Source organism: Glossina fuscipes, unplaced genomic scaffold, assembly GCF_014805625.2.
Source record: "Glossina fuscipes isolate IAEA_lab_2018 unplaced genomic scaffold, Yale_Gfus_2 0, whole genome shotgun sequence".
Classification (NCBI taxonomy): domain Eukaryota; kingdom Metazoa; phylum Arthropoda; class Insecta; order Diptera; family Glossinidae; genus Glossina; species Glossina fuscipes.
The window spans coordinates 16,529,006-16,540,640 of record NW_023998414.1 but is presented as its reverse complement, the minus strand read 5'-3'; the positions used below and the strand labels follow the sequence as shown (position 1 = coordinate 16,540,640).

Genomic DNA, 11,635 nt, shown 5'->3' with positions numbered 1-11,635 from the left:
AAATTCTAGATTTTAAGCTTTGTATTTCGAATTAAATGTATTTAGAAGAGAGTGGAAAATAAAACGGAATGTAAAAGGATTTCAAGCATATACAGTCAGATCTTAGGTGAATACGAAAAACTTAAGTAAATCTAATTTGTGTAATAGTATCGCCGCGAAGTATAACTAAGCTCTCTACACTGTTGACAGATCCATATGATATCTGCATAGTACTACTCTTAAAACGATACGTGTTAAACGTTTACAGGGGTTTTAGTGACTTCAGTCTTGCAATTTTGAAAAGAACGGATTAAAAAGAATTTCTTGTCTTGTTTAATCATTGTTCTTTGATAGAAAAAAATGCCGCTGAAGCCAAACAATGGTTTGACACGCATTATGGGGGCTCTGCATCAGAGACCTCAACTATTATTCACTGATGGGCTGAATTTGAACAAAATCGTTTTGGAAGACCGAAAACTAAAGCTGCGTCCGATAACTAGCACCTTATAAAAATGAAAAAGCATTATATTTACTATTTTGCAGTAATAGTTGTTCATGACAAAACTCTAAACGACGAGGATGCGGCGCGTTTGTTCTTATCGGACCAAAAACAACACCATCCATCGACGAATTCAAGCGCTGTTTAGAACCGACTCAGCAAAACAAAAACCATTTCTGACTTGAGACGGATGAAACACACGTTCGCTATTGCACACCTGAACCAAAGAGATAGTCAGCTGAATGGATAGCAGCCGACGAAACTCATTGAAAGCGGTCAAAAATGCAAAAGTCACCTGGCAAGCTTATGCCATTCGTATTTTGGGACGTGCATGATATTTTTCTCACCAATAAAGGATAAATAGCAAATGCTTGGCCTTATTGGATTGATTGAATTTAGAAATCGAGAAAAAAATAATAAAAAATAAGAAAAAAATTCTCTTTCCCCAAAACAATGGCCCCACCCGCCACATTCTCCATATCTGCAGACATCAAAAAGATGCTCCAGGGAAAAATGGTTAAATGAAGAAGCGATTGACAGCAAAGGCAAATCGTTCTACAAAAAAGCCATCGAAAATTTATGGGAGCGTTGGAATGAAGGTATCACTCTCAAAAGAGAATATGTGGATCAAGTAAGTTGAATTTCCAGAAAGAAAATGTGTTTTTCTTAGTTAAATTGGAGACTTATGTACTCGATGCTATAAATCTTTGCATTTCAAATCTTGCTTTTACTTTAAAAATATCAATATCCGCCTGAGTAGCCGAGTAGGGAAGAGCCTCGACTACCAAGTCAATAGTCGTGGGCTCAAATCTCAAGTGCGCTAGAGTTTTTAATGAAGCCGAAAGCCTTAGACTGCTAGTGCTTTTAGTCTTTAGACTTTAGTCTTGGAATTGATTCTCTGACTAAATTTATAATAATAATAATAATAATAATAATAAAAATATCAAAAGCGAGCAGGTGTAGAAATGGTTAGAAATTGTATTGGGGATCAAGAAGTTATATATTGTCAAAAGAAAAGTACCACGAACGAGCAAAAATAAAACATATATTTCCCCGCATAGAAAACAATACTTTTGTCAATACAAGTCCCTTGTCCGGAAGGTACTTTAAACAGGCAAAAGAATAGAATTCGATTTATTTGACGCTTTAGTAAACCAAACTTTTAGACGTTTTCTTTGTATTGGCGAAGAGTCGAAAATTAAAATTGTTATCTTTAAAGAGCTGTGGGCGGTTAAGCTTACGATGCTAATTATGTTTGTCAAGCTTTTATGAAAAGATTAGCCTTAACTGCCCGTTTGAAATTGTAGATAACCGTATCGATTAGAGAGCAATTTAGGCGATAGCAATAAGACAGTAGGAACAGCAAGAGGGGGCAAGCGCGCTTCACACGTAATTTTTGTAAAAGAGTGTTAAGTAATTTGATGGGACTGTTTTAACTGAGAGCGCTTGAGTGTTTTACGTTTGACTTGAGTTCAACTCGATTGCTTTTTTACACGTAGGTCAAGTCAAATTTACAAGAGACACATTAAGGGTAGAAAACGAGTCATCCAGCGAACGCGGAGAGAGCTGTGTTTTACACGTGCTACGCTTATATTTAGAGAATAATGTAATTATATATGTATGCAGTTTTTGGGAATTTTCCATTCGTTATTTGCTTTGTTTTACTACAATTTAACGCGTTTGCATAATTTGTGCCGCGTACGTGACAAACGCAAAATGAATTCTTTATTATTGCAATTGAAAAATTTCCTTTGACACACAATGCAAAGTTAAGTTTAACATAAATTATTAAAATAAAGTATCGAAGTGCGAGATGCGAGTTCAGCCGCAACGCGAGCTTCACTATTAAATGCTCCTTGAGATTATTTAAACTTGTCGTTACATTAGTTTTATTGTTTGTCATTTGTACCGTTCAGAACGAGTATTGGGACTCTTTAACGTATTATTGAAGGTTGGTTTGCTTTCAAAAACCTTCTGAATCCGGTAACTGCAGGTATTATGGGAATTTGAAATAATGTCATCTATAGCTTACTACGTGTAAAGCAAATTTTATCAGTTACTAAAATCCTTTAGGTCTGTAGATTAGAAAGAACGTATTGATTAACTTGAGATAAATTTTATCGCGTCCTAATTCCGTAGCCTTTCCACATGCCATTCGAAACATCTTATGCCTTTTAAGCCATTAAAAGTATATGAAGCGCGAAATAATCTTTCAATAAACGATCGGCCTCTTCACAATTATAAAGTGTAGGTTGGAACAGAGCCAAATATTACATACGAAACACCTTACTTCTTTCACAACTTCAAAGAGGAAGCTCCTATTTCAGTGGCCGCATGAAACAGCTACTAAACCTACATTAAAGTCCTCAACCTATTACTGCAAGAACGGGACTACTGGAATTAATTTTGAACAGTGTTGCGACCTGTAAGAACGGTGTGTGGACTTTAGGAGGGCCATCTTCTACTATTTCTGTGGCATAGAACTGAAAAGTACAACTCGTACCTATTTTTCTGTCCTTTAAGCTTAAAGACTCATTCTGAGCAACGGCAATAGCGAAGTGACAAGTGATAGGAACGCAATTGATATCAAAGAACTTTACCATGAAAATAATTTTTTCTCATAACTAGTGATCGGTCACAGTGCCAGAATATTGCTGTGAATGATATTATGTACTTCTAAAACTTCGTCATTCTTTCTGCCTTAGAAACTCGATTTAAATTTGTTTTTTTTTTTTTTGTCGCAACTATCGGTAATGATTTAGTGGCGATGATTCACTGTAGTCTTTTTGTTTTTTTTTTTTCTTAAACGACTGTCTGCAGCTGACCTTTTGTCACGTTAAAATAGTAGTGTTCTCAACTCCTCAACTTGCAAAAGTGCAACGGACCGGAAGTTGGAAATCAAAGCTCTGTACTCTGTCTACTTACAGTTAAAGTTAATTTTAATTATTCATCAATAAATTATTCTCCCTTGTTTATTTTATTTAAATTATTTTTCGTTAACTAATTTATTCATTCATTAACTCACAACAAAGTTCGTTCAACTGTCTAATGCATAAAATTGCCTTAGACAAACAAATCGTATTTTTGTTTAGTTTTCATAATTATTTTGTTATTTCGCCGATACGACCAGGTTTTGCCATTACCTTAGCAAGGGCGCGAACCAAGTGTGAAGATAGCCCAGCTTTCAGCAAAAGCAAAAATGTGGGCTAAGCACGGTGGGCCAACTATACGGCAGAAATTTATTTAGTTCATTTGGCATACACACACACGCACACGATAAGCAAAAAAGCCAAAAATAATTGAAACTAAATGTAACCACTGAGCATAGAAATAATGATTTTTGACGAAAATTAAATAGGGGTTAAAAGATGATTACTTCCACTCGAAAACTCAAGCTTCCGCTACTCAACTATCTAATACATTAGCCAATCAGTTCCGGGACTAAATAAGACAATTTGTTTGCGAAATTCGACTTTATTTTAAGACTTAGGAGTGATGGAATCGCTTTAATGCTTCTCTAACAATTCAATATGTTTGTGAAGAGCACTAGAATGTACTCCAGGTTATGTAATAATCTTATTATTTAATGCAAATATTTTTCCTTCTCCTCTGCCTCCCAAGCAGAAGGTGTAGCATCAATCCAAAGTTTAAATCAGACAATTTTGGCGTTCCCTGCAGTTAAATGCGGAACACATTTGTAAGATGTTCGTGCAAAATAGTGAACGGATTATCGTTTGATATCCATAAGAAGGGAGCTATCTGTTACAACCTCATTTCTCTATTATCGACAATAACTTTCAGAATTTCCTTAATGTTTTCTAATTCTCTCTTTGGATTATCCGCCGCGTTCAGGATGATTGGTGTTCGCACGACCTTTTTAAAATCAGCAAGTCGCTCAAAAATTGTCCTTTTCGACAAAGAAGGGCTGCCACGATATTTTCAATCCATTACTGAATTTTAACTGAGTTTCAAAATAAACTTTTCTCTCTTAACCTTTTCTGGTCTATCATTCTTTATTCATTCTTAAATAACGTAGCGCGGCCATTAAAACTAATAAACGGTGCTTCCCCGTAATCCCATCTTATCTTATTGCGTGAGTAATTACCGATTGGTTTGTTAATAAAAGCCAGCCAACCGTTGTTCTACTAACCACTACTGTGAATCATCATCATCAGAAGAAGAATGCGATGAGGACAAAGAAACATCTATTATTGTACATATTCATAAATAAATAACTTGTAAGTCCCCTTTGCAGACAGTGGGCTTTTCTAAGAAGAAAACCTAACGTAAGGAATTTGTCGCTTCGAATAATTTGTGTTTAGATCAAAATAGTAAGGGAGTCGTAGCTTGATTTGCTTTATGTAGAGTAACTAACTGGCTTGATAAGTATTGAAAGTTTTTCACTATCACATCTAGAAGAACAAGCATTGCAACTAACTCTATTGAATCCCCTTACGCCAAAGTGTATTTGGAGTTTCGGTATTTGCAAGTATGAGTAGGTTGTGAACCAATTTCTAGTAAGAAACTTTCAAGTTTTTCCTATTAATCTTGAAAATCTTTGGTAAGTAGTATGAAATGAGAAAATGGGTTTACATTGTTAGTTTAGACCCGTTTATTACTAGTCGATACCAGGCTAGACTTTTTATGCACAGGAGTGAAAGCAAATGAACGATAGAAATCCTATCATATAAGTAATATCGGAAAGTTGAACACTTCAATAAAACTTCAGTAGCAACATAGAAAGGGTCGAGATCTAACGTTTTCGGGCAATAGGTAGGTCTACGTACGAGTACAGGTAATATTTCCAATCTTCCCCATAATCGCAATACGTGAAAAGCTCTTTGTATTTATGGATATCGAAGAATTGTCATAAAGCAAACAAAATTCTTTTATGGATTATCGAAGTCTTTTTTTCCACTGTCATTGCACACGCAATCAGCGGCGTAAGATTTTCGCACTTTTGGGTCATATATAAATACTGTCGACTGTAAAGCTTTCAGTTCAATATCGTGAAAGAATTGTGTAGGCAAACGTCGGGAAATAAGTTGAAAAAAAATTTGTAACAAATCTCTTATATATAATACCTAACAAGTAAAAAAAAAGAAATGTTCGGTTCAGCGTCATCCAATTCTAACGGTGGTTTGGATGTAAACTTAGGATGTGGAAAAAGTGTCGGTGACGATGCAAGCAATGTTGGTGCCGGGATATTTGCAGCTGGGAATACTCTTGGTGGTCCAGCAACCACCGGACTATTTTTGGAAGCCAACACGTGAGCTTTCGTATAATATTTTTTATTAATGCCATTATTGAAGAAATGAACACGATCTCATTGACTCTTCAATTTAGAAACAATCATGGAGTCTCGCTGAAACATTCCAATACGGAAAAACTCGGTTCCACTTTAACAACAAGTGCTCACGCCAATCTTTTGAAGACGGACACTATTCATCTAAATGCCAATGCTTTCCATAGTCGTACGCATTTGGACAATGGTTTCAAGTTTGATCGTGTTGGCGGCGGTTTGACCTGTAGTCATGGTAATGGTCATGGTGCTGCTTTGACTGGTTCTCAGATACCACAACTTGGTATGAAGACGTTAGATATAACAGGCAAAGCTAATTTATGGTCATCACCAAATCGTGCGACCACTTTGGATGTAACGGGGGGAGTATCAAAACATTTTGGCGGGCCGTTTAATGGTCAAACTGATAAAAAAATTGGCTTCGGTCTAAACACTAACTTTTAAACATTTTAAATAATCTTTATAAAGGTTACATAAGGCTTGTGAATAAATATTTAAGCTAATGGAACCCTTTACGCAAGCGAAATGCTTTCAACTCTGTTAAGATCGCTCACTGAATTCAGGGACATTTTGCGCAAATCTTCGCAAATTGATTAATAAAGCGATTACAAAGGGTGTTTTTCATTCTTTGCGCAACAACAAATTTGTTTTATATGTCATCAATTATGACGAAACACAAATAGTAACAAGATTTTTTAATTCCATTGACAGCTTCAAGCTGTCACGAACGGTTAACTGGCTACGATTACATCAAGGTATAACTGTATAGTCGAGCACGGCCCACTCGCCCAGTATCTTACAGCGTTTTTGGGGGAAACGGTCATAAGAATGGTACGATCCGAAGAAAAAAGGGAACAAGACCTACATGGATAGAATTATTAGAGGCAAGCACGGGGCACACGAGCTTAAGTTAATCAATGATAGGTTTATTTAAACTGGTTCTGGTTGTCGCATACATCCACATCAAGTGACGTAGAGTATAAAAAAATAAGGTAGTAGCTTTACACGACAATGACCATAAGTAAGAGGAGATTCTTCATTGTCCGGAAACTTTCAAAAGGTTTCGTATGTGTCGTTCACGAACAATTTCAAAAATGGAAAGAGCACTTCATAGCTGTAGTGCTTCATTTTATCGGAAGAGTAAAGTTTCCGACCAAGAAGCTTCATCGATTTTGATTTTTTCAAACTTGTGATCACTTATGGAACTGCGTTTAAGAAACTTAGATCTAACTCACCATCTCACCACCAAAATCGTCGCTATCAATGACAACTGATACTATTTCGCCGATTATTCAGTCGTAATAATAAATAGCTGGAACATGCGAAAGGGCATTGCAGGTAAATTTTTCATCACGATGGCACTTAAGCTGATATTGTCAAACTTTTGAAAGAAGCCTTAGCAACGCTGGTTTAGAAATTTTGCGAGACCTTTCGCGAGATGAAGTCCAAAAATCACCTGAATCGATCCACAAATGAAGTATAATTTCGATCTATTCCTTGTCATAAGAACAACAGAGAAGGCGTGAAACAGACCGTTTGTTTTGGAATCAAAGTGTTTACTTTTTTTCCTTATTTTGATCGAAGAACTATCAGAGATATAAAAGCTTAAAAATTATTTTCCTTTTATATCACACAACATCACGTTTACGTATGCGAGAAGCTGTTCTTTACGCAGTATGTAGCGTTCGCATTAGTAATTTACATTTCTCATGGGTACACGCAACAAAAGTATGCAACCGCTCGGAATAGTGCATAGCCATAAAAATGCAATTTTCCTTACGGCAACGAAATGCATTTTCTGCGCGACAAACACAAAAATTAGTGGCTAACGATGGACAATATTTTGAAAGCATAATTTTTATACTCTACACAGCACTTGTTGTACAATGTTGTATATCAAATTTGTGCGGATTCAGAGTTCCTTTCGGTTCGTTCGTCTTGTTTTTTTCGCGTCCAATTTTTAGATCGCAATTTTTGAAACTTGTTTGCTAGACCGACGTGTCTGGGCCCAATAACGAGCGCTATTGAAAATGGTTCGGATCGGAACAGTTTCTCGACCAATACATATATAACGCGTTATTTTAAAAAGTCATTATATGATTAATTGCATCGCGTAAAGTGGTATTTAATGGTGGACTGTGGCCTACTAGTGTTTTTATATTTCTTCATTTTTATTTATTTATTCTTTTTTTGGGAATAATTTTAGAAAATTTTTTTGCTTCCTCTAGAATCTCGAAAAGTCTTTGGTCTTTGATTCTTATTCTTATTGTTAATTATCTTAAACATTTGTTTTATACAAAAAAAGAATTCATGTAATTTGAAATGCTTAACAAGATTTAATTAACTAAAGAAGCTTAAGGTACAAATATAATTTGTAGAAAATTACTGTGAAATCAGTAAGTTACTTGAAATGCCAAGAGAAGATTGTATTCAACTTAAGACGAATGTTAAATAATCGTCATCTCAATAATCGTAAACATTTTTTCATTAGTTATGCGCGATGAAAAAACTACACGACGAAACGACTACTACGGAATGATTATTTTGCAGAATCGCTGAAGAGCTCTGTTAAGTATTCTTCTCGAATCCTAAAGCGATAGGCATTATGTGTAGTGAGATGGGTGCCCTCATCCCGTTTTTGTTTGCTTAATATGATTAAATCAACCTTAACTTCTAGTAAAAGGTCCTTCAAAACTTCAAAATTGTGAATTGCAAACGCGTGGCAGCGTTCTTGAATCTTGCAGCCATCGTTATTTCCTCTAACATAATCGCCGTTACGGCCGATTAGAGCGAGTCTAACTACAGGCGAAGAGTAATGCCAGCTCTAATGATGCGGTCTCTAATGAGTTAGTAAAACGACTTTGCCATCGCTGATCTCGCTGATACACAGTAAGAATGTTATGTCCACCCATAGTGGACACCGAAAGTTTCTCCACCTGTTGCATCTTCGTCTGCGTTTTTCTACCCCACAATGAAATGTTATCTTTTAAGTAAATGCAGCAAGACGAATCAGAGGCTTTTGCTTTCTTTATTTTCGTTGTGTCATGGGTGGGTTTCGTTTGCTCAGCTCATGGGAAAAGTGCTTGCTCGATATGCATTGCGATAAATTGATCGGCCCAATCATTAGCAGTGTCGCTGTTACTAGAAATTCATTCGACATATTCTTAACCTCAATAGTAAATATTGTTAACAAAATGTCCTTTGATTTAATAGCAAGGCATTCCAGGCATTCGAGATGTTCTGCAAACTAGTCATTTAGCCTTTCTGCCCACTCAGCTTATGGCTTTTGAATGACATTCTTTCTGACTGTTTATATAAAAATGTAGTTCGTCGAAGAAGTCAATTATCGTCCTCTTTAAAGCAATATAGAGACTTTTGATTTTTTTTTTTTTTTTTGACAAAACTGCGCGCCTTACGAGAGCAAATAAATAAAACATGTTTGACTTTTCGTTGTTAGGCGATCGTCAATTCGCAAGTTCACTGTATAAAATGAAAATCGCCAACATAATTGCAGCTAATGATTAGAGAAACTGGTTGAACTTGGATCTGCTAATATAATAACAGCAGCGAATACTTGAATAAATTAATATTTTTATTACAATCTTAAACTCTCGCGTTTGCAACTATGCCAGAGTTAGATGCAAAACCAGTTTAGTATTCCCAGCTATTTAAATGAATTTCAAGAGATGTTGAAAGAGAATTCAATTTTTAAAGAGAAAGGATAGCATGCCGTGCTTATAATTTATGCTGGGTATCTGAAAAAGAGTCACGTATTCATTGCCAATAGCATTGTCAAAGTCTTCAGCTACCACAACACATAAGTGTATCATAATAATGTGAAAGCTTCGCTATGCAACAAAAACTGGTTTCGGCTTGTAAGGAGAAACTTTAGTCAGTTAATTGCCTAGTCAATTAGTCAGGTAGTCAATCTGTCGGGTAGCTGGCCAGCCAGCCAGCCAGCCAGCCAGCCAGCCAGTAAGTAAGTCGAGCAAACACAATAAATGAATAGATGAGCGAATGAATCTTGTTGGTTAAGCTGGTAAAGCAAACAGGCCAAGAAATAGCAACAATTTGTTAAACACCTCAGTATGAGAGGAACGTTGGTAGAGTGCGCGTGTGACATACCAATAAAAGCGGTATCAGTATAAGGAAAAACAATAAACGTTTATTTCATTTGATAGACAAGGAGCACTTTCGGAAATACACACAAGTTGAAGAAAAGAAAGTTTGTGCAAAACTTTTTTTGCCGTTTGCCATTTGCCGTTGTGACTGTGGACTGCATTCCTACATACCATTAACGTTGTTTAAAAGCGGCAGCATTTCCAATTTCTCTTAATATCTTTCATTTTTTTTTTTTTTTTTTTTTTGCTTTGATTATGGATAATTTCGATGTGGACAACGATCGAGATCAAATAAAACGTCTGTGTTTTGAGGGTGCCTGGGCTTGGTTTTTGGAAATTTGCTTTTGGTGTTGCGTGATTGCTTTCGTTATGTATTTGCTAAGACGTGTATTTGAAGGACCGTTTTATAGGCGTACGAACCGCATAGATGGCAAAGTGGTTATTGTTACCGGTTGCAATACGGGTATAGGTAAGGAGACCGCGTTAGAGTTAGCAAGACGTGGCGCCCGCTTATACATGGCTTGCCGGGATGCCGCCCGTTGTGAGGCCGCGCGCCTGGAAATTATTGAACGCACTCAGAATCCGAACGTGTTTAATCGTACGTTGGATTTGGCCAGCCTATCATCGGTACGGCAGTTTGCTGAACGCTTTTTAGCCGAAGAAGATCGCCTCGATATTCTTATTAATAACGCTGGAGTTATGGCCACGCCACGTAAACTAACTGTTGATGGTTTTGAGCAACAACTGGGCATTAATCATTTAGGTCACTTTCTATTAACTAATTTGCTGTTGGATCGTTTAAAAAAATCTGCTCCCAGTCGAATTGTGGTGGTTAGCTCGGCTGCTTATATGTTTGGTCGTATAAACAAAAACGATTTGAATAGTGAAAAGAAATATTGGCCGTTTTTCGGAGCCTATGCCCAATCAAAATTAGCCAATATACTATTCACTCGAAAATTGGCCGAACTACTAAAGGATACTAGTGTCACTGCAAATTGCTTGCATCCCGGCATCGTGCGCACCGAACTGATGCGTTACAACAACTGTTTGAGCTTTTTGAAAACAATATTTCATTTAATTACACGATCGCCGAAAGCAGGAGCTCAAACAACTTTATATTTGGCTTTGGATCCAAAATTTGATACCCTTTCAGGCGGTTATTATGAATACATGTTGCGTTTGCCCTTATTACCGTGGGCTCGTAATAAAGAAACGGCTAATTGGTTATGGGAAGAAAGTGAAAAGATGGTCGGGCTGAAGCATAATGATGATGGGAGTAAACTGACAAACATTACAACTGTACAAGTTATTAAAGACGAACAATAAATTACTGTTCCAAAGTGATTTAACAGAGTTGAGCAAATGGACAAAGAGCTTAGAATAGATAACGATATTATATAAACAAATAAAGAAAAAAAAAAAAGAAAAAAAAAAAAACTAGGTAACGCTATTTATTTTATCCTTTCAATAGATATTAGTTGAGGTGTATTATTTTAATGTAAACTTAAAAAAAATATTTTTATGAGATTATTTTATTTAAATAAAAATAATTTTATTTAATAATGAAAATAAATCGAAGAGCATTTCATATTTACTTAATATCATTCACTAAACTATTGAAAAGATCCAAAACAATAAAATTGATTAGTTTACCAAGAATACAAATACGTAAAGCGTAATATGCGATTAACTAATATATAATTTATAATTAAATGGATAAAGCTTTAAAATATT

General features: G+C 36.0%; 2 protein-coding genes across 2 annotated transcripts; both read left to right on the top strand.

Annotated features, from left to right (window-relative positions):
- The first annotated feature begins 4,036 nt into the window (after window positions 1-4,036).
- Window positions 4,037-7,487, top strand: LOC119635655 (attacin-A-like). Its single transcript, XM_038030566.1, has 2 exons — window positions 4,037-5,747; window positions 5,825-7,487. The coding sequence occupies exons 1-2, from the start codon at window positions 5,584-5,586 to the stop codon at window positions 6,222-6,224; spliced, it is 564 nt and encodes a 187-aa protein (XP_037886494.1). The 5' UTR covers window positions 4,037-5,583; the 3' UTR covers window positions 6,225-7,487.
- A 484-nt stretch (window positions 7,488-7,971) lies between these two features.
- Window positions 7,972-11,312, top strand: LOC119641658 (retinol dehydrogenase 12). The gene has a single exon (XM_038040448.1). It carries the CDS (start codon window positions 10,157-10,159, stop codon window positions 11,225-11,227), a length of 1,071 nt encoding a protein of 356 aa, XP_037896376.1. The 5' UTR covers window positions 7,972-10,156; the 3' UTR covers window positions 11,228-11,312.
- Window positions 11,313-11,635: the final 323 nt, after the last annotated feature.